Below are 23,088 nucleotides of genomic sequence, written 5' to 3'. Positions count from 1 at the left end.
ACCCTCATAATCAGCGGGCCAGTTCTCAGGCTTTTAGGGAAATAGCAGTCCAAATCCAGTCTAGCACCAGCAAAAACACGTGGTCTCTGCCTCTTCGCAACAACAAAAAAGCACATTAACCCAGGCGCAGGCACCGCCAGTGTATGGCTTGTTTTTAAAATCCGTCCAAAAGGACCAATCAAAAGCGGCAGTCCTAGTGCGAGGAAGCGGATTGGTCCACGGCTGCTCACAGTGACCAATAGGCGTGGAGGTGAGTTTCGTCGAGACCGGAGGCGGGCGAATCGAACAAGGGTGGCGGCCCCGGGCAGTTTGAATCGGAATCTGGGCTCCAGCCCGTGGAGATCGCACCGGAACCGGACTCTCCGGGAGGTGGTTTTCCCTTCCCTGGTAGCGAGGGGAGCAAGGTGAGTGTCCTGCCGGGGTTCCGGCTCTGGCCGCGGGCGGCGGGCGGCGGGGAGGCGCTGGCTTTCTGCCCGCGGAAGCTGGGCGGGGGTACCTCCGGGATCACGCTCGCAGCTCCTGTAGGTGCCGCGGACCGTCCCCTCCCACCCGACCCGACGGGAGACTCGGCCCCCGGGTGAGGTTCGCAGGGGAGTCGGCGCCCTCTTCTCCGGGGTGAGTCTGGGCTCGCACTGGTGCTCGGAGACCCTGCTCGGTCACCAACTCGCACTTTTTGGGATCAGTTTACTCCTTCGTAAGGTAAAAGAATTGGAGATGACCAGTCATCTCCAAGCAGCCTTCCAAGTCCGGGAATTAGTGGCTCCTGTTTGAAATTCGGACCCTGGTCTTACGTTTCATTGAGGAGATGCAAGCTTGGGTTTTGATCTGGGCGGCGGGGCTGCGTGCCTATTGTTAGTTTACAAGAGCATTTCTCTCTCCCCCTACCTTCTTTTTCCTCCCATCCACGTTTGTTTGGACGGGCCTGTGTGCCAGGCCCTGCTATGTTATGAGGACCCTGAAATAAATGACATGGGTCCGAGTCTGGAGAAGGAGGCAGGGTTATCATTCTCAGACCCAGTCATGGCAGAGTAGGAGGGGACTCACGGTTGTTTTTTTTTTTTTTTTTTTCGGTGAAGGGCAATTGTGACAAAGGGAAATCATGAGGTGGAGGTGAGGGGGTCACACGAGAGCTTTTCTTTTCAGTTTAATTATAAATGCTGGCACAATAAAGAAGGAACAAAATGAGCTGGGCTTTGGAAGAATGGAAAGAAGGCCTGCCTACAAGAGCTCTTCAGAAAATTCAAGAGCTGGAAGGACAGCTGGACAAACTGAAGAAGGAAAAGCAGCAAAGGCAGTTTCAGCTTGATACTCTGGAGGCTGCGCTGCAGAAGCAAAAGCAGAAGGTACCCCTGAAGCTCTGGTCTTTGTAACTGTTCGCGCGCATTATTATCAGCGAAGTGCTCGTATTGAAAACAGTTCACTCATTTTTCAATGAATCCTATCATCTTTAAATTTAGAGAACAATGATTTTGCTGTTTTCAAGTGGTAATCCCCCCCCCCCCACTTTGGAGTCATTTTTATTTTAATTGCCTCTAATTTTCTCCATCCTCTGCCCTCATTTCTGCTCACCTGCGAATATTTAGGGATACTGAGTTCCATTTTAACTTCTGTTGGGACCGTGAACTGGGAGTTGCTTTTGCATTGCACAGCAACAAGGCCAAAAGTCTCTGGCTCCAAATCTGGGGACAGTATTAGAGCATTTTATAGTTAAATGGTGATTGCTTTCTGAGAGTAGACTTTTTTTTTTTTTTTTTTTTTTTACCTTTGTAGTCCTGAACCTCTTTTCAGGGCTAGTACTTCTTCATTACCTCCGTATCAGCCAACCATATAGTGATATAAACACTACTTCTAAAATGTTTTTGCCTGTGGGAGAATTTTCCAGTTTCTTACATTAACTAACTTTAGCAGCCAAACTTGAAAATGAATTGCTAAGGGAGATTTATAGGGTTTATTTTTGATTTTTTAATTCTTGAAAGGATATTGAAGCCTCCCTTTTTAGGATGCGTATTTATAGCCCTGACCCAAGATGATGTCATGCATAACTTTGTGGAACTATTCTATCTATAGGCTTCTAAATGTGGTCATTTAAAATTTCTGTGTCCATAAAGCTCTGATTTCTAGCTTATTACAACCATATCTCAGAAAATTAGTCAGTATGGGACTCAGAGCTACAAATAATACTTGGTAATTTTCTGAAATAATGGATCTGTTTTCTTCTCAACAATTCCCATTAGGTCGAAAATGAAAAAACTGAGGGCACAAACCTGAAAAGGGAGCATCAAAGATTGATAGAAATATGCGAAAATCTGGAGAAAACCAAGCAGAAGATTTCTCATGAACTTCAAGTCAAGGAGTCACAGGTGAATTTTCAGGAAGGACAACTGAATTCAACCAAAAAGCAAATAGAAAAACTGGAACAGGAACTTAAAAGGTAATTTTTCTGAATGATAACTTGTAGATGTTGTTCGTATGTGTTTGTCAGATGCATTTATCTCTTCCTTTAACTATGTAATTATTATAAATTCCAATGTTTTTTGTGTTGATCAATTAATACTAATTTCATGGTGAGTACAGGTGGTTCTTGTTTTTCCCTTCTTGTGATACTTTACTTAGTACAATGGGCTACAGCTCTATCCAGCCTAATACAAGAGGTGTTAGATCACCATTGTTTTTTGTGGTTGAGTAGTACTCCATGGTATACATATACCACAGTTTATTAATCCACTCATGTATTGATGGGCACTTGAGTTATTAGTTGTCATTATCATCATAGGCTTAGGATACCCCCCATAGTACATTGGGTGTACAAATACTCTTGCTAAGTGTGGTGGTGCACACCTGTAGTCTGAGCTATTTGAGAGGGTAAGGGTGAAGGATTGCTTGAGCCCAGGAGTTCAAGGCTGCAGTGAGCTATGAGCCAGTGTACTAGCCTGAGCAACAGAGTGAAACCCCATTTCTTAAAAAAAAAGAAAAATATATATATATATATACACACACACACACACACTCATCTAGGATGTAGATAGATATTTATAAAAGTTTATAAACTCTAGACTATAAAAACAACTGAATATAGTTTTTAAATTCTTACTGGTAACCTTCAAGTGCAGTATAGAAACTTATTTTCTCTCTCAGTGGCCACTTATTAGGTTTTAGGAAGGTCTCCAACAAAGTAGGTTGAACCATGTGGACTGTTTGTCAAAATTGCTGCTATTGGAAATCTCATATACTTCAACCTAGTAGAAAACAGCTTTTAGCTTTTTAATGCTTTTTTTGGTGGTGGTGGTTTGTGTTTTTTCTTCCCAGGAGAAAGGAGAAACAAAAGGTTTATGAAAGTAATAGCAGGGTATACTTTAATGTTTAAAATCAATCACTTTTTTTTTTTTCAAATGAAAGGGAAAAGGGAATAAGATGTGAATTTGAGAGGGAAAAGAGACACAGGTTTTACAAGGTTATTCAAAATTCATCTCTAGAATCACCAACCTTGTTACACCTCTGGCAGTCTTCACTTTCCAATAAAGTAGCCACTGGCTATATGGGGCTATTGAGCACTTGAAATGTGACTGGTGCAAATTGAGATGAACCGTGAACATATAATGCATGCCATATTCTGAAGATTTAATACAAAAAATGTAAAATATTTCATTAATCATTTTTGATTACAAGTTGGAATAATATCTTGAAAATAGTTAAAATATTAAAGATGATTTTACTTATTTCTTGTTGCTTTTTTAACACTAATAGAACATTTCTGTTGGACGTTGTTGTTACAGACTGTAAGCTCAAATGTGATGATTTGATTTGCTGAGTAGTCATATCTTTTAGCCCACACATTGTCTCTTCCTTCCCAGATTGAGTTTGGAGCTGGTTGGAGCTAAGGGCACTGAGTTACTTTCTTCATGCCCTGTTTTGAGTAATGGGCCCATGGCAAAGAGACAGGTGTATCCCCTTAGCCATTCTAATGGCGTGTTTATTTTGTTTCTTATATTAAGCTGAAATCAGACTTGCAAGAATTAAGCCCTCTTTTAATGTGGGTTGTCTGGTTCTGAAAGGTGTTCAGAACTTGCTTGAATGATATGGGTATTCTGTACTTACGTACAATACATAACTTACTTTCTCCATTTCTTTGTAACTGTTTCCAACCATATCTTTTCTAGATCCATTATATTAACTTAATCTGTTTTTAAAATATAATACGAGATGAGTATATCAAGTCTATGTTTTTGTATTAACCAAATATCATAAGTAATATCACTAGCAATTATGAATTACTAATGAATTAGCAATTAAATACTAATGCTCTGGTTTGTCCATTCTCGTGATTTGAGCGCCTGCTTCAATGACATCCCTTTCCTCCCCTGTTTCTCAAGATCTAGGTTCTTTTGTATCCCTGGGCCTTTGGCTTAGCATATAATATTTGCTGGGAATATATCCCCAACTCCTCGACTTTTTGCTCTTATGTAATAGTAATTATTACAGATCTTCATTATAGCCTTTATAACATCAGAATTATTGGCTTGTATTTCTGTTTCTCTAACTAGACTGAGTTCCTTTAAGGGCATTTATGTCTGCCCCATAGTTCTTATTAATTAAGAATTCATTGAGGATGGTTTTCTCTGTAGTTTATTCTTCTCTGGGAATGTATGGCATTGGTATTCTGTAGCCTTTGCTCTAACTGATTTGTCTGCCTCTTGGGTCCTTTCTAACAGGTGTAAATCTGAACTTGAAAGAAGCCAACAAGCTGCACAGTCTGCAGATGTTCCTCTAAATCCGTGCAGTACACCACAAAACATTTTTACAACTCCGGTAACACCGAGTTACTATTATAGCGGTAAAGATTTTTTCCCTTGGTATAAACAGCTCTTTTATTGAGATTTTTAATTCTGTAAAAGCAATGAATTAATTGGACTTAGAATTAAACTTTTAATTTGATTTTTAAAAGCTGCGACCGCTTGCTAGGTATCCATTTGCATATCTGTTGAATTATGTTGGGCCACTGGGTTAAGCCTTTAAACTTTCACTTTATCCTTCTCTCATGCATTTTAAAAGAAATTCAGTTTCAGAATATTCAAAACCACCTATGTTTCCATGTATTTTGATATTTGAGTAATTTGATCAATATTTAAATCTATTCCCCTAACTAAAATGTTCTTTCTTCTTGGTATACTAAGATATTTCTAGCCTGTGTATAATCATTGTTGACCTGTGAATTCCTTCATGAAATCAGTGATAAAAATAAAACTGTATTTCGTTATTTGTTTTTAGGTTCCAAGTATGAAGATCTAAAAGAAAAATATAATAAAGAAGTTGAAGAACGAAAAAGATTAGAGGTAGAGATTAAAGCCTTGCAGGCTAAAGTAAGTTAGTCATGGGGCCTATGACAGAGTATGCAGTCATAGAAGTGCTTTGACGTAAGATAGAGCAAGGGTAGAGAAAAATCTGTTTTACATAGAGCTGATGTATTTTTCTTACACTGAGAAAAAGTCCCTGGCTCATTAGAGGTGATTATTTTTTAGTTTTAAAAATAGGTAGGAGTGAGTAAAATAGAGTCGGGAGGTTAGAGATCCCCAAATATTAAATGTTCACAGAATTCTATGGAAACCGTAGCCATTTAATTATTTCCCTGTTAAGATCTAGTGATACAGAGCATGTTTGGAGAGGTTAGGATCAGAGAATTATCCCTGAGGCTCACTGGTTGGCTTTGTCACCTGGGGGCAATTGTTTCCTATACCGTCCTTTTGATGGAATGCGGTCATTACTACCAGGGACTTGGGATTTGAGGACTGGTTTTTGTGAAATGTTTATTTCAGAGAAGAACATTATCAACATAGTTTTCTCAATGCTTTTAGATAAGTTGCTGACAAGAGTTTTAAACTCCATACTGATATTGATAAACAAGCAGAAAGAGATAGGTGAAAAGATTTGTTTAATGTCAACAAACTAAACAAAATGCAGGTTTCTAAAACCCCTGCTTCTAGTTCAGGGACTGACCCTGAAAATACCTTGGTATCTGTTGAATTTTACCTCTGTTATTTCTGTTCACATGATGTTATTTGCTAAAAAAAAAAAAAAAAAAAAAAAAAAATCCCAGTCTCGCACTTAATGGTGGCTTCCCACTCAATATAAGAACTATTCAGTGAACAATTTAGGGCTGAATTTATAAGTACCTTAAACACTGAGGTTCAAAAAGTACCTATTTCTTAGAACTTTAACCAACAATTTTTACTCCTTTCATGCCTTTAACCTTTGTTTTGAGGTTACCAGGATTCTAATATATATATAAGTTAAGACATTGCTTATCAAGGTGAATAAAAATTAAATACTAATTCTCAGGTTTGTTCTAGAAATATGTGCTTTGTCACCCAACTCAATCCCTGGTACCATTTCTGCCCCTGACATTGATTCTCAGAGTTATTTTACGGAGAATGTGAGTCTCTGTAAATATTAAACCTCTTCCTATGGCAAGAAAAGTGCTTGCTCTAAAAAATTTAATGCTGCATCTACAGCCAAGTCTTGATATTTGTCAGAGGGATATAGATAGAAGAACAGAAAGAACAATGCAGAGCGTTAGATAATCCACAAATGTATATTATATAATATAAAACACTCTATATGACCTTTTTTCGGGTGAGCGGAGTGGTACGATGGAAAGTGAGATTCTTGATTTAGGCTAATGTTTCATTTTAATTCTCTTTGTGCAAAGCTACAGGGTGAGGTGACCATGGGCAGGCAAAGGAAAGCCAGTTTTAGAATTCGAAATGGCAGTGAATACTCACATGTTTAATGGACGACAAGAGGGATGGAGTGTAAATACTAAGACTTGGCCCATTTTAAATGGGTTGGGCCTCAGATGGTAGTGGCTTACCCCTTCAGTGCTGAGAAATCTGACCATTAGAAAATTTCATCACTGAGTATTGGGACTTATGGTTCCCTTAACTTGATGAATGTTCTTTCCTGGTATACAGTACAAGTGTCAGCTTAGTATTATGGCTTTATGTTTTGTCTGAAAATAAATAGCTTTGACTATTGAGATTTCCAAAGGGCTCTAAAGAGTGTCTATTTGTACAGAAAGCGAGCCAGACCGTTCCCCAAACCAGCATGAATCACCGAGACATTGCTCGACACCAGGCTTCATCGTCTGTGTTCTCATGGCAACAAGAGAAGACCCCAAGTCGTTTTTCGTCCAATTCTCAGAAAACTCCAGTTCGGAGAGATTTCTCTGCATCTAACTTTTCTGGGGAACAGGAGATGACTCCAAGTCGATCAGCTTCGCAAAGAGGGAAAAGAGATGCCAATAGCAGCTTCTGTGATAATTCTAGCAGTTCTCCTCTTTTGGGTCAATTAAAAGCACAGAATCAAGGTAACATCTTGAGCTAAATTTGATAATTTCAGAGGTGACTTCCCATATTTTAATCCTAGAACGTGCTTATGTGTTTTGTTAAACACATCAGTGTTCAGCATCTCAGGCTGGTTATATGAAATACTGTCCTTTCGATAACGATAAAAGATATCACAGTTTTGGAATGCACTTTCATAATATTTGCATTGAGACGCTGGTATCCTGAAACCTTTAAAAGTAGGTTGAGAGGATTTGAGTTATCTTTCCAGAGGCAGGGTGAGTAGGTTGGTTACAGTTCGCACTCCCCACACTTCTCGTCTAGCTCCTTTGTGGCCCACAGAACAAGCCTGCAGTCTGACCAGCTTTGGCCAGAGGTTGTGCGTGTGTCTGCAGAGTAGCTTTGCTCTTCACTGCCAGGCTGTCCATATGGGAGCAAACCTGTAACCTTGGCTGCTGTGCCCTGCTGCAGCTGACAGCCAAGGGTACCAGGTGGTGTTTTGGAATCCACTCTGTAGAATATGATAATTTCCAGTGCTATGATATATTGAAAATCATCATCAGTGTTCACTGGTGAGAGCTGTCACACTGCCAACGCCATTGGAACCAGTGTCGCGCGTGTGTGTGTGTGTGAAAAAAATGGCAAAAAAAAAATCATTGTTAATTTTGGCAGTATAGGAGGTTCACACTGTCTTGATCTTTACTGGAGGTAAAGCTAGCAGAGAATATAGGAGGGTGAACTTTTCACTGCTTAGCGCTAATTTGCATGGATATGGGCACAAAACAAATGAGTTTGCCAGTGTATAAAACCAAACGGTGATTTTTTAACAAATTTGGTGTTATATGTGATGTACTTTTTATAGCCTCAATGAGATAGTATTTGTGATTTTAGAAAAGCATTTCCTCCCATGTTTCTTTGTGAGAACATAAGAAAATGTTTCTCTTGCTTTCTATAGAGTATGTGAATATAAATGACAATAGAAACTGACCCTTGAAATGAAATCCAATTAAAGTAGCTTCTGTGTTTAATGTGAATTGTTTATATTTGTCTTACTAAAGATTTCAGAGTAAAGTAAAATAAATGATAAGTTCTGAGCATTTTATGAAACATACGCTAACTGGAATGTGGTTTTTGTTTGTGGTTTAAGAGCTAAGAAGCAAGATTAATGAGTTGGAGCTACGTCTACAAGGACAAGAAAAAGAAATGAAAGGCCAAGTGAATAAATTTCAAGAACTCCAACTCCAACTGGAGAAAGCAAAAGTGGAATTAATTGAAAAAGAGAAAGTTTTGAGCAAAAGTAGGGAGGAACTAGTGAGAACAACAGCACAATACGACCAGGCATCAACCAAGGTATTTGACTTTTCATGAATTATTGAGAAATCTCCATCTTTTCATACTATTATCTGGAAAGGGTATTTTATACTTAAGTATATGAAATAAATGTTAGTAATGATCTTTATTAATATATACTAGCACTGTTCATGGACTTGAACTAGAAAGCTGTTTTAGAGTTGGGCAGATTTGGGATTAATCCTGGTACCACACTTTCCCACTAAGTGACTTTGGGCGAGTTATTGATCTCTTATATGTCAGGATGTGGTGGAGAATAAAGAAAATACATACATAGCACCTCGCATGGTACGTGGCCCATAGAATAGGCACTTAAGGTAATGGAACTTTAAAAGAGTTTTAGGACATATGATAGGATTTAATTGATCTGCTTTTGGATTCAGTATATATACAGCTGGCTCTCTGTGTCTGTGTTCTGCATCTGTGGATTCAACCAACTGTGGATCGAAAATATTTAGGAAAAAAACATGGTTGCATCTGTACTAAACATGTACAGATGTTTTTCTTGTTATTATTCCCTAAACAATAAAGTATAACAACTATTTTCATAGCATTTACATTGTATTAGGAATTATAAGTAATATAGAGATGATTTAAATATTATAAGAGAACATACGTGGGTTATATGCAAATAATGCACCATTTTATATAAGTACTCAACCATCTATAAATTTTAGTATCCTGGGGATGGGGAGGTTCCTGGAATTAATCTTCCACAGATACTGAGGGACAACTGTACGCCCACCATTGAATCTTCTTCTTAAGGTTCCAACTAAGGCCAAGCTTCGTAGCCAGTCATTTAAGCCTTTAATTTTGTTGTTGTTGTTGTTGTTGCTGCTGCTTTGGCCCCAGCCTACCTCTCTATTCTTTTCTTCTCTTTTTTCTAGCATTCATTCATTCATTCACTGACTCATTTCATTTCACAAATATTTATTGAGTGCCTGCTGTATATCAGACATTATAGACTGGGGGCTGCAGCAGCCATAAATATACAAAAATCATTGCCCAATGCAGGTTCGTCTTAATAGGGGAGGCAGAAAATAACAAAAATAAGTAACATAAATAGTACAGTATGTGGCTACAAGTATTGTAGAGAAAAACGGATTATCTTCTAAGATCAACCATGAGGATTTGGTGTTTTCTGAACCCAATCTCTCTCCGGGCCCACTGTTTTGCTGACCTTTGCCTTTTTGGCTGGGAATACCCCCTCCCCAGGTCAGACTCCTTTCATCTTGCTCATCTTCCTGAGCTCCTTTCCTCATCTCTTAATGTAATAAGAGATTTTCTCCTGGCATCCCCCTTATGACCCTTTATCTTGTCATTATTTGTGTTCTGGCCTTGTGGTTCCTCACTTGACTAATTGTCAAAATCACAGAGAACCTTTCGAAATTGATCCTGTTAGACCCATGTCTGAGTTGGGCCTGAAGAATTTACTTTTAATAAACTCATTAGCTATTTCTGAGATTGTAGGTAAAATCCACTGCGGCAGACATATTTCTTTTATTTGCTTTCTAGGGTCAGGTTGCTATTTTTGGATTCCTCTTTTCCCATGAGCTACAAATCTACCTAACTGAAAATTCAGTCTACTTTCCTTTGTCTTGTCCCATAGGATAATGTGACTTTGTCAAATGTGTTGCTGAGATAGAATTATGCTGTGTTTCCTGATCTACCATTAGAATTGCCCATTAAATGAAATGAAGTTACTGTAACAAAAATCAATACCATGTTCTTAAGTGTACGTACGCTGTTTATAGTATATGTCTTTTCCAAGTATTTGAAAACTGTGTGGGATACAAGGCTTGAATTCATTTAGAAACAGAGTGTTGAGCTGGCAGCAAACCTGGAGTTCAGCCCCCATACTGCACAGATGCAAAGCTCAGGCCCAGAGAGATTAAGGGAGTCAGTGCCCAGGGTCATATGCTACCTATTCTCAAGGACCTGAGCTCTGGCTACTATTTTAGAATATTATGGAGCATTCATGACACCTAGTGGTCGACTACTCTTACATGGACTGTGCATCATTGATAATAGAATTCCATTTAAAAAAATTCCAAATAAAGTATAAATACCTTTTAAAGACTCTTTTTTTAACCTCTATGTCTAGTAGGAAAGGATTTGTTGATCTGAGATCCATTAGTGGGATGTGTTGCAGTTTGAAGGTGTGCCAGTAGAGGGCGCCAAGGGTTCATTCATTTATTCTATGGTGTGAGGTGGTGGTTTTTTGGTTTTTTTTTTTTCCCCCTGAAGTTTGTCAACCATCAATGTTTTGGACCATCATTTGGGCAATGACTTTTGTCTGTTTATTGCGTACCCTCAGTGCCTAAAGCAGTACTTGACATATAGTAGGCTCTCAATAAATATTTGTTGAATTCATATTTATTATTGTTATAAATAATCTCTGTAATACTTTTCCTTGGGTGTTTAAAAATTCTGGGACAATAGAGATAATGGCAAAGGTGTCTTAAGGTCCAAGGCATTGGATTAATTTGAACCCCTGGCTCAAAAGTTTACCTTTTGAAAAATTGAGTATTTTTAAAGTTCTGACATTTGCAAAATCATTTAGTCATTAGTGGCCAGCTTGGCCCTTTTCATCTTTGATTAGTTCATAATTGGTGACCTACTGGTTTTCTGGCAAAGTATTACGTAGTATTTTCTCTTCCTCTGAATTCTTAGTTACATTTTTAATATTTCTCACAGTTTTAAATTAGATTTTGGAGAATCTCTTGCCACACTAGAGCACATTTCTTTAGGAGTGGGGAGTTGTTCCCCACCAGCGTGGAGGGGTCTTGTTAGTCCCTGGGTCCTTAGCATCATTTTGTGGAGTGACTTAAGGATTTGAGCCCATGGAGAAGATTCAGAGCAATGGGTTTTAGCACTTGAAGAATTAAGAGCATTTTGTTCCAATCTAATTTTGGAAGAGTATTGTAAATTTTCATGTGGTTCATGTTTTAAATATTAATTCAGGGATAACTGGCTATGGAAAAAAGCTAATAGAATGTTCTTTGTGTTGTTTATGGCAGCTTGATTAAAAACCAGTTGGGATACTCTCTGGAGTGCCATGAACCTCCAGGAATTTAAAGTGGCTTAGTGGGAACATTGTGGAAAGAAACATTTTAATATTTAAAATTTCCCACAAAATCCATTACACTTGAAACAGACTATCATATGAGGGTAATGGGCACCCTTTATTGTTTTACAGACTTTAAATTATGTAGGTTAACACCACTGCATTTTAACCTCTCATTTCCACGCAACAAAATGTTAGAGCAACCATTAGACATGCTGATCTCTTTATCCATGGCACAAATTATGGACTATTTATTTAAATGGGCTAATGCTTTACATCCTCGCTAATATTTCCCAAATATAAATTGTGTGCTAGAATAATTATAGTGGTTTTAGTATTTGGCTTATAGTTTTAAACCTAACCTTTTAGAGAGTAAAAATATCAAAACAAGGGTAAGCTCGAAACAGATCTTGGGACTGGTTTTTCTAAAACACGAACTATTTGCTTTTTAACTTGAATCATTTCTGTTTTGTCTTGAACATTTTTATTTGTTGTTAGTGTACTGCATTGGAACAAAAATTGAAAAAATTGACTGAAGATTTGAGTTGCCAGCGACAAAATGCCGAAAGTGCCAGATGTTCCCTGGAACAGAAAATTAAGGAAAAAGAAAAGGAATTTCAAGAGGTAAGCTAAATGGGCTCATGAAGAGTTTGTTCAAAAGGCTCTTTGTGAGCTTTTCTAGTTTGATCATTTGGGAAGGGGAACTGTTTTTCCTAATCTGGGAAATTCTATGAGCCGGGAAAAGCTTTGCGAATGAAAGTTCACTTTATTTTACTTTGGGCTTGCATTTTGTACTTTTTCCATCTTTCAGTTTTTGATTGGAGAAGGGAATGAGTAGTCAGAACTTTCTTTTTTAATCCACGTTTTCTGATTTGTTTGGGAGTTGATACTGGGTAGGAAAGCTTTCAGACATTTCTCTCTGCTGTGAAGGATGTTGTATTACATTCTCCCGTTGTTTTTAAAGCCCACAGGTTGGCACATAAGTTAATAGAAAGGTAGTTGATGATGGTGAGGAATGACGCTGGCAGACGAGTTAGGGTGCAAGGTGCCCTTCCGGAAGTGCTGCTGCCAGTTGGGGTCTTCCAGGGGAGTGAGCCTGAATATTATGGGGATTGACAGTCTATGGCCTTTCAGCAAGAGTGACTGGAAATGTTAACTGGCATCCTTCTGTGGTTCTCAAAGTTAGTGGGTGTTGTATCTTCCTATTCTTATAAACTTAAGACCATTTTAAGTGGTATATGGTTTTTGATGTTTTAAGTGCCATTTTTGAGCATGTTTGATTTCTCAGCTGAGCTGTGACGATTGCAGCTTAGCTCTTCTCTGTGGTTCCCGATCCTTCGAGACAGCGATGATACATGTACGACTGGGGCTGAGGCGGAAACAGGCCAGTTGCCACAAGGTCAACTGATGGACTCCTTCCCTGTCCCCTCAGGGACCTGAATTTGATTACCGGGCCCAGCGTTGATAGTGATTATGTTTATCATTGAGGGGACGGAGCTTTGCTCCCTGCTGTCTCCTGCGAGCTCAGAACAGCATCGCCTGTTGGGATGTTTGTGTCTCACCCCAGATCTCCCTTGCCAAAGAGCTGATGTGTACGCTTTTTGTTTTTAGGAGCTCTCTCGTCAACAGCGGTCTTTCCAGACACTGGACCAAGAGTGCACCCAGATGAAAGCCAAACTCACCCAGGAGTTGCAGCAAGCCAAGAACACGCACAACGTCCTGCAGGCTGAGCTGGATAAAGTAGGGCGCTAGCATTTCTCTCCCTCCTCAGCAATGCCCTCTGTTCCTCAGACGTGTTACTTCCTACCACAGCTGACATACGACACTTTTAAAGGAAAACTGTTCTATTTTCACTTTCCTGACTTGTCAAAGTGGGGAGCAAACAGAACCTTCTGGCTCTCAGTTTTCTGGTCTAGAGAGAGAGGGTGGTGAGTCAGGGTTTCAGATCTGAAGGTCCATGGAGGTCTCTGCTGTTCTGGTGGGTCTTGGTGGGAGCTGTCCCATGCAGTTTATGCTCCAGATAGTTAAAGCCCTGAAAGTGATCATCCATTTACTGGCTTAAGACTCACTCCAAAAGTGGTCTCTTCCAGTTTGCTGGCCTTACGTATCATCTATTATCATCTATATGATGATGATTTTTCCATCCCCAGCCTGGATGACTGTTCTGGACTGTAGACTCCTCCCACCTGCGTATCTAACAGGCATTTCACACTTTCACATGCTCGTCACTGAACTCCAGCTGTTAGTTTTTCAAACCTGCTCCTCCGTTAGTCTTCCTTATCCCAGCAGCCAGCAGTTCCGTTCTCCGCGTTGCTTGGGCCCAAACTTCCGTGTCATCCTCAGTTCTTTTTCTTCCTCTCTGTGCCTCAAATTAGTCCATTAAAACTGTCGACTCTATCTTTAAATTGTTCACACACACACACGTATTTGCATATCTATGTGTATATGTGTGGGTATGTGTGTGCATGTGTATTTGTGTGTATATGTATCACATTTCAACTTGTGTTAAAATATGAAATCTATAGAGAACAAATGTATCCATCAATAGATTATTCTGCAGCATGCTTTCTTATCACCCTACCCTGTGTCAGGAGGTAGAGTCTTTGTGGCCCCCCCAGAAACCCTCCATAATGGGTGTCCTCCAAATCCTTTTTTTTTAAAGCTGTACATTTACAAATGTATAGTTGGGAGTTTTGTTTTTGTTTTATTAACTGAAAAGGAACATCCTGTTAGTACTATCTGAGCCTTGCTTTTATTAGATGTTTTGTAATTTCGTTAATCATTCCCCAAGTGATGGCTATTTAGGTTTTCAACACATTCGCTGTAGCGCTGTTTGCAGTATCACTGGGCAGGTGTCTTTGTGTCTGTGTGCCGATGTTTCTGTAGGACACGTTTCTGGATGTGAAGTTGACGGCTTGCAGGGCACATGTATTCAGATGTTTGATGGATACTGCCATGTCGCCCTTCAAAAGAGTTGTAGCGGTTTACTCTCCTGCTAGGTGTAAGGGAGGGCCTGTTTCTTCTCCTCCCTGGTAATTGGAGAAAATCTTGGTATTTAAAATTTTGCCAACTAAGGAGTGAAAAATGTGATATCATTGTTTTAATTCATATTTCCTTAATTACCATTGAAGTCATTTCTTTCAGTAACCATTAGTATTTTTTGTATAAAATTTTCTGTTTCTATCCATTGCCCTTGTTTTTTAAACTAGTTGGTCTTTTTGTAAATTGAATCATAGACGTGCTTCATATATTGTATTATGGAAATAATCTTTTTTATTCTGTAAAATATGTTGAAAATACATTCTCCCAGTCTGTTTTTTATCTCAACTGTTCTTTTTTTTTTTTTTTTTTGAGACAGCGTCTCACTCTGTTGCCCAGGCTAGAGTGCCGTGGCATCAGCCTCGCTCACAGCAACCTCAAACTCCTGGGCTCAAGCGATCCTCCTGCCTCAGCCTCCCAAGTAGCTGGGACTATAGGCATGCGCCACCACGCCCGGCTAATTTTTTCTGTATATATTTTTAGTTGTCCATATAATTTCTTTCTATTTTTAGTAGAGACAGGGTCTCGCTCTTGCTCAGGCTGGTCTTGAACTCCTGAGCTCAAACGATCCACCTGCCTCGGTCTCCCAGAGTGCTAGGATTACAGGCATGAGCCACCGCGCCCGGCCTCAGCTGCCTTTTTTGGTTGTTTATTACAATCTAGTTTTGTTTTTGTTTTTTTTTTTATGATGGTTAAATCTTTTTTCCTTTGTAAGTGATGTTACAAGTTCACATTATTTTAAGTTATACATTTAGCTGTGACGTGTATTGTGTGCCAAAATCAATGGCATCAATTATTATGTTCCATGACCTTTTTATTATTTAAGAATAAATGATTGGAAAAGTAAAGAACATAAAAATGATACTTTGTGCCATTTTTTTCCTTTTCGTAGGTCACATCAGTAAAGCAACAGCTAGAAAAAAATTTGGAGGAGTTTAAGCAAAAGTTCTGCAGAACTGAACAGGCATTCCAGGCAAGTCAGATCAAGGAGAATGAGCTGAGGAGAAGCATCGAGGTGAGCGAAGGGGAGAGCTGAGTATTTCTTAATTTCTGTGCAGGACCAAGTGCGAGGGGAAAAGAGAATTTCTGTACTGTTTGTCAGTAGCCTGTCATGACTACATCATTTTTCTTTTCTATTTGCTGGAAGTAAGGATTATAGTGTTCTGTATATCACCCACGGCACGATATACATGTTAATTTTTCCACTCTCCATTCCTCTATGTAATAATGACTCCTATGCATCTAGCAATTACAGGAAAACATGACTTTGTGTAAAGAACATGTACCTTTTCTTTTTTTTAAAGATTGTTTTAGGGTGCCCGGAAGGTGGAAGAATGGAGGAAAGAAAGGAAGGGATTTTCTAAATGGAAAGAAAATTGTTGATGGGAAATGTTATCTAGATCTTTTTCCTAAGGGTTGGCTTTTGTGTCATCCAATATTAACACAGTAACTGCCATGTGAGCTGTATTTAACTCATGCTAGTTTTGAGCCCGGGGCCTCATGAAACATGTGTTACTTACACATCTCTTCACTTTGGGAGCCGTGTGAATTATTTTTCAAGTTGCATATAACTCATGCATAGAAAACAATAAAAAATAACAAATTTTTCACTAAATTAGAAAGGATTGTTTTGTTTTTAAAGTTTTTATTCTATTTTTGTAATAAAACACTATGGCTCCAAGGAATAATTTTTTTTTGCCAGTGTGGCGGTCAATGTGTTAAAAACCTTTGGAAAGTCATAGATTTAAATAAACAATGGCTGGGTGTGGTGGCTTACGCCTATAATCCCGGCACTTTGGGAGGCCAAGGTGGGAGAATCACTTGAGATCAGGAGTTCAAGACCAGCCTGGGCAACATAGCAAGACCCCATCTCTACAAAAAAAATGAAACAAATTGGCTGGGTGTGGTGGCACACACCTGTAGTTCCAGCTACTTGGGGAGGCTGAGAGGCTGAGGTGGGAGGATCACTTGAGCACAAGAGTTTGAGGCCACCGTGAGCTATCATGATGCCACTCCGCTCCAGCCTAGGCAATGGGGTGAGACCCTTTCCTAAAAAATTAAATAAATAAGTAAAATAAAATAAATAAACAAAAGTAATGATGGATGAAGAGTTTCTAGATTTTAAATTCTTACAAAAACATCAAGTGATTGTAAATTATATTCTGGCTTCAACAGTGAACGCTAACCTTAGTGTTCAGCAGATGCAATCTCCAGTGGACCGTGTATTTGGAGACCCCGTTTAATTGGCAGGGGTTCCTGAAGGGCTGGAACCTGGGGTACCTCCACGATTCTCCTGATGGGCTTTGATTCATACCTACTTTAATTTGGCTTCTCTCTGAATTTATTTAGTGTCCTGGAGTTTATTTTAAAGGCTTAATTAAGGACCATTTAGCAACAGCCAATAGACTGAAGCAATTTGAATAGAGCCATAAATCAACATTGTAATTTTAAAAAGAGGAATAATACAGGACTAATAGAAGTTTCTTCTCCATCAAATCTCCCAGGAAAGAATGTTTTTCCACTTATTCTTTAAATGTTCTGTGATCAGTTTTTAGGCTGTAAAGATTTTTAAAAAATCTCTATAAAGAGTAGTTCTCTATCTGGGTGAGGAAAGTCTAAGCGTATTTATCCCCGAAGCTTTGCCGAGGAGTGTGTCACGATGGTAAAATCAGAACATCTGTCGGTAGCAAAGAGGCGATTGTTAAATCAGCTAGCCTCAGAGGGGTAATACTGCTGGAGACCGGGCGCCACCGCGCCAGCCACCCAAGTGGAAGAAAACTTCCCATCGGATGATGGTTTCATCAGCAAACGTTTTCAAATGGAAGTGTTTGTTTCAGCAAAACAAATGTTTGCCTTTTGGCCAGTGGGGACCAACCAACAGATGCTTCTGCTAACATTTCCACAGGCAGACTGGCATCGAACTCTTCCCTCTGTGAGCTTCCCTTTCAGCCAGGAACTCTCCCGCGACTCCACTGGCTGCCTGGTGGAAACATTTTGTAAAAGCAATCATCTGGTTAAGAGGGTCCAAACACTTTGCAAACTGCTTGCTTGGCCAAGTCTCACTGGTGGGCTGGACATTGTCTTGCAGGTGTTTCTGAAGACTCATTCATCCCCACGAAGTCTGGTCTGTCAGCTGTAGAGCTGTCCTCGGTTAATCCTAGCCTGTACCGGGGCACGTGCATATCATGTTTCACTGAAATTTCTTCGATTTCTTTGTCAAATCAGGGAAAGTGCCTAGTGCAGGGCCTGGGAATGAGTTTAGTTTTCATTTTAATTTAGCGTCATGCTTGCACATGTGTCTTGTTTTGAGGATGACATTAAGAAGTGTAAGGGTTTGGCTGGCTCTTGCATTTTGCACTGGGATTGGGATCAGGTGGGTGATTTACCCAGTGAGAGAGGTGGTCTAACTTAGTGAGAAAACACTGGTGGCTTTAGAGTGAGCAAGATCTGAAATTGCATTGCTTTTCTACCACCTTCCTGCTGTGTGACCTTGAGACAATGACTTGCCCTTTCTGAGTCTGACATTCCTCATCTGCATATGAGGGTGTGGTCCTGATTCAATGAAATATTGTATGTAAAGTGCTTAGCCCAGTGCCCTGCACGTAAGTGCTCGGTCGGTTATTGCAGGCCACCTGCTCGTCGCTTTGGTCTTCACAACTGTTAGGACCTTTTGATGTCAGCATTGTTTGCTGTCACCTACAGGCACAGAAAGTGTGAGACCAGGGGACAGTGCATTTGAGAATTTTCATATTTAACATTTTGCCTATTATTGTATCACTCTGGGTGTCTTTTCTGTATCTAATTATAAATGAGTACGAACTAGTTTAGCATGCTTATAGGTTTTGGATGCTGAAATAATGTGACAGTTGTACTGAAATTTTCCTTGTTCGTATTTGGTAAACATGCTGCTCACAATGAGAAATTATCAGTACTGGAAACGTGATCTAATGGCCCGATCAAGGGTAAAGTCAACATTTAGTATCAAAGTGAATGGAGGGTTTAGAGTAACTGCTCGTCCGGCATCCAGCGCCAGCCACCATCGCATTGGGGTTGGGCGATAAAATACCATCATTTGACAGTCAAGATGAGGGAACACTAGCTTGGGGACCTCTGCAAGCATAGGGGTCTGTATCACGTTAGGTCCTCCAAGGAGCTTGTCTGGCAGGCAGGAATGATGAGGCAGAAGGGGAAAAGCGCATCCTTTGAATCCAACCCTTACTCACGTACATAGATGTTGCCCCAGCAGGGGACGTATTAAGCTATATTCATGGATGGGATCATGAAATGCGACACAGTAACTGAAATTTGTTTTGTCTGGCCCTAGGAAATGATGCTTCCCTTGCTGCTCCTAAACCCAAGTTGATCTGGGTGGAATTACTTGCTAAGCGCTAACGCTGGCTTGCGGTGATGGGGATTTTTTTGTTGTTGTTGTGTTTTTGCAGAGCAGTGCCCAATTTTGCAAATCATATGAGGATGCAAGGGATGCCTAGGAGAATATATCTTTGTATGCTTAACTCATTGTTGATAATGAGCTACCCAATCAAGTCTTAAGTGGCTGTAGCCTCGTGGAAAACTAATTGCTGATGGATGGCAGCCTGCACGGCCGTTTTCAGATGTTCATTTTCTAAATTCTGGCCTTTTAAAATTCTTGGGTTGGTCACAGCCCTAGCATTATAAGCCTGTTGGGTCCCAGGATTGGCTGAACATTTCTTCGTTCGCAGCAAATATTTGCAGAGCTAATGCCAGAATAGAGAAAGGCATGTTAATCTTTCCATTGAGCTTACTATTCATTTAAGCGTCTCCAGTTATGGACAGAGATGGATTGAGACCAACAAACACATAAACATAAATTTCCTCCTCTTTCCCTGTGCCTGCTCTTCTTTCTCTCCCTTTTCTTATCTCCCTTCCTTCCTTTTGGGACACACCCACTTTTGCACACAGTGTCTTTCCAGCTTTTCTCGTCAAACTTCCACATATAGGTGTCATTTGATTTGATTAATCTTTTTAGAGTAAGAACATATTTTCTAAGTTGTAAAACAAAAGTTCTAAGTCAACCCAAGTGGCTACATTCTAGTTTCTCTTTTACGTTGATCTCATTCAGCTGATCTTAATTAGCATTGATCATGGTGCTCTGGCTACTGCTAAACTTCGGGAAGAAATGCTGCTAGTAATGTTCTGTTACCCTTGTCAGGGTGCTTTAAGGTGTTCCTTCTTTCACATCTGTGATCTCATTATTTGCAGGGTGGTTCTTCAGAGTCCGAAGAACAAACAAGTGATTATAGGTTCTACAGGGTAATAATGCTAATTTAAATCAATAACATTCTTGCACTGTAATGATCATTTTTTTTTTTTTTTTTTTTGCAAAATTCAATACTGACTGGTGTGAATGAATGTTCGCCTCTCAATCTTGAGATCAGTTGCAGCTGCCCTTTAGTTCTGATTGCTGTCTTAGTTTGATAGAGTATCAGTTAACCAGTGCAAAGGAAGCTGGGTTAGGACACAGGAGACAGGGGAGTATAATAACTACAACAGGTTCTGTCTTATTTTAATGATAAAATGAACGCGTATGCATGAACAGAGCAGCTGCCAGCAAGTTTTCAAGTACTTTCCACTAGCCAGATTCTCCCTCTTCTTGAATTTGGCTTTGCTACATGGGTACCCATCTGCTGGTAGTAACCAGACTGATAATTGAAGGCAGCCTTCCAACACAGTATTGCCAGGGCCATCTGCTTTCTAACGGTGCAGTAGGGTTTTGGAGGATGGGTCTTAATTGTTTCTTTAAGATTCAAAAATTTTCCTCTACTTCTCAGAGGGATATTTTTGGTATTTTTGAAATGCAGTTTTAAGAAAAGCCTTATGAATTTTTTTTTTTTCCCCTTAAGGCTATGAGGCACTTGGTTCTATCAGTTTGCAATGGTATATGGCAATTCCCTGTGGTCCAGAGAGTGGCATACAATATAGGTTGAGATACTTATCAGCTATAAAAATCACTGAAAGTTTCAAGTATGAATAGAATATTTATAATGTTTATTATGTGACTCTTAGGTGGTTAGTAAGCAATAGTGTTTTTATTTGGCATGTAAATATTGCTTGGTTTTAAGATTCAGAACAGCATACAGGTCTCCCTAGATAATAGAATGGAGCTGTGTGTATGCATCTCTGCTACTTTGTAGCACATCCATCTGTGGATACTTCTTTAATCAGGCACCCAAAGAACCTGTTTTCACTGTGAAAGTTCAGATTCCCCATCTAGAATGACTTCTTCTCTGCTCCAGCCCTGTGATTTTCCACAGCACATTTAATGTGTCTTTAGCATTTATTTAACACATCCTGGTGTGTATCAACTGATTAGTATCACATCTTCCCCCACTGGAGGGTACCTGCCCTGAGGGCAGTCTGTCGTATTTATATTTGCATTTTTAATAGTGCACATTCCAGTGTTAGGAAGGTGTAGGTTTTCTTGATTAAACATTTACTGAAGGTAATTTTACCCATAAAGACATTTCCATAATGGTGAACCTTAAGATGGTTTTGCAATGAAAAGTAAAAATTTGTCCCATGAATTTTTTGGTTTACTAACACATCAAATCCTTGCAAAGATTTAATATGTTAATTTAGTCATTCAGTTGTGATAGGAACTTGGAGCTTCTGTCTTTGAGGATCTTGTAAATAGGATTTTCCTTATGAGCTACCCTCTATGATAGCCATACGAACAGCCAGAAAGTTCAAAGAAATACATCTCTTGAAGGAACAAAATTATTATCAGAGTTACACTATGTGCTTTTGTTGTGACTTCTCATCATAACATGATCTGATTGCAGTAAGAATGTCTGACTTCATTAGGTACTCACCGGGGAAGTGTGGTTCTTCCCCTAGTGACACATGCAAACAGTTCTGCTGGGGACCTTTGTTAAGGCAGAAGCACATTTGAACATTCATTGTGATTATACCCGATTCGATGTGTATTTTAGGAAATAAAGAAGGAAAACAGCTTCCTTAAAAGTCAGTCTGAGCAAAAGGCCAGAGAAGTCTGCCACCTGGAGGAAGAACTCAAGAAAGTCAAACAGTGTTTAAACCAGAGCCAGAATTTTGCAGAAGAAATGAAAGGTGAGTGAACTTAGCGTTTTAGAGTTAATTTTCCTAAGCTATTACTCCCATGCAGGAGGACGGTGGCATTAGCACATTAGTGAATTTCTTTGGGTTTTTCCATTTATTCACGTAAAAAGATGTGCGCAGTTGATGGAGAAAAGAGAGTTTTCCCTTTTCCACTTTTTAGTTTCCAGAGTGATAGTTGGACATTTTTTAATTAGAACATATTGAGTCCCAAAATGCCTGGTGTTCAGCACTTTGAAACCAGAAGGGTAAATATTTTCTGCACAAAGCTAAATTGTCAGTGCCTTTCTCTCACCCCAGAGTGCTATCCTCTGTGTCTCAAGTGTGCTCGTTAGTTACATCCAGACAGCTCCTCTGACTCATTGCCATTTCCCTTATAATGGGAAAGCCCTATATTAAATGCATGTTTTCCAAGCCCTTAATGATCATTGTTTTTTGATGACTTACTTGACTGAATGGTTTTATTTCCTTATTTTAAAGCCAGAGAATTATGCTATCCGCATCAAAGGCATACATCTCTCGTTTCACATGTATTTGTGTGTGCCATATGTCTTTTGCTTACATTTATTTTCTCACCTGGTGTGTTTACACATCTAGGATTTCCTTTAAGTCAGACCTGTGGAATGTGCGTCACACTTCTCTGTGACTATTTTCTTTTTTGAATTGCAGGCTCCCCAAAATAGCTTTCAGTTTTTCCACAGCAGCAGGTAGAAATGTTCATCTTTAGCTTTCTTGAAGGAACACTGTAGGAGAAGGAGTCGTTAGGGAACTTTTCATGTTGGTCACCAGTGTCGTCGTTTGAGGTCCTCACAAGCAAAGTAGATTGAAGCCCCTGTGACACTGTCTCCACAAGCCATGGGTCTCAGTTGGTGATGGAGATGAGCAGATTAGAAGGCTGCGTGGTTTCCCACTTAGTGTCACGTCTGAGATTGTAATGCATGCTGCTTTCGTCATCTATGGAAGTTCTCAACTTCTATTCTCCCCCAACATACTTGACAAACAAGAAGCCTTTTCATCACTGTTCAATGAAATTGTTGTGGTTATTCCCAACTAGGTGGGGCCCATTGGTAGAGGGGAGTCATGGGGCAGAACACAAGGTGGTAATGGAATTTGAAGAAGCTTCCAGATGATTTTCATATTCATAGACACCACCTGTACTGTGAAGGGCTGGGATGCAGGTGA

The 23,088-nt window shown here is 39.6% G+C and overlaps 1 protein-coding gene across 1 annotated transcript in view; it reads left to right on the top strand.

Moving 5' to 3' along the window:
* Positions 1-1,181: 1,181 nt before the first annotated feature.
* Positions 1,182-23,088, top strand: part of CENPF (centromere protein F) — a 44,653-nt gene continuing 22,746 nt past the window's right edge. Inside the window, exons 1-10 of the mRNA XM_069459540.1 lie at positions 1,182-1,343; positions 2,235-2,431; positions 4,710-4,831; positions 5,266-5,357; positions 7,069-7,360; positions 8,485-8,687; positions 12,253-12,378; positions 13,366-13,494; positions 15,686-15,808; positions 21,765-21,900. Coding sequence (XP_069315641.1) covers positions 1,182-1,343; positions 2,235-2,431; positions 4,710-4,831; positions 5,266-5,357; positions 7,069-7,360; positions 8,485-8,687; positions 12,253-12,378; positions 13,366-13,494; positions 15,686-15,808; positions 21,765-21,900 — 1,582 coding nt within the window. The remainder of the gene's footprint in view (positions 1,344-2,234; positions 2,432-4,709; positions 4,832-5,265; positions 5,358-7,068; positions 7,361-8,484; positions 8,688-12,252; positions 12,379-13,365; positions 13,495-15,685; positions 15,809-21,764; positions 21,901-23,088) is intronic.

Source organism: Eulemur rufifrons, chromosome 27 (assembly GCF_041146395.1).
Source record: "Eulemur rufifrons isolate Redbay chromosome 27, OSU_ERuf_1, whole genome shotgun sequence".
Lineage (NCBI taxonomy): Eukaryota > Metazoa > Chordata > Mammalia > Primates > Lemuridae > Eulemur > Eulemur rufifrons.
This window is presented reverse-complemented; position numbering and strand designations above follow the sequence as displayed.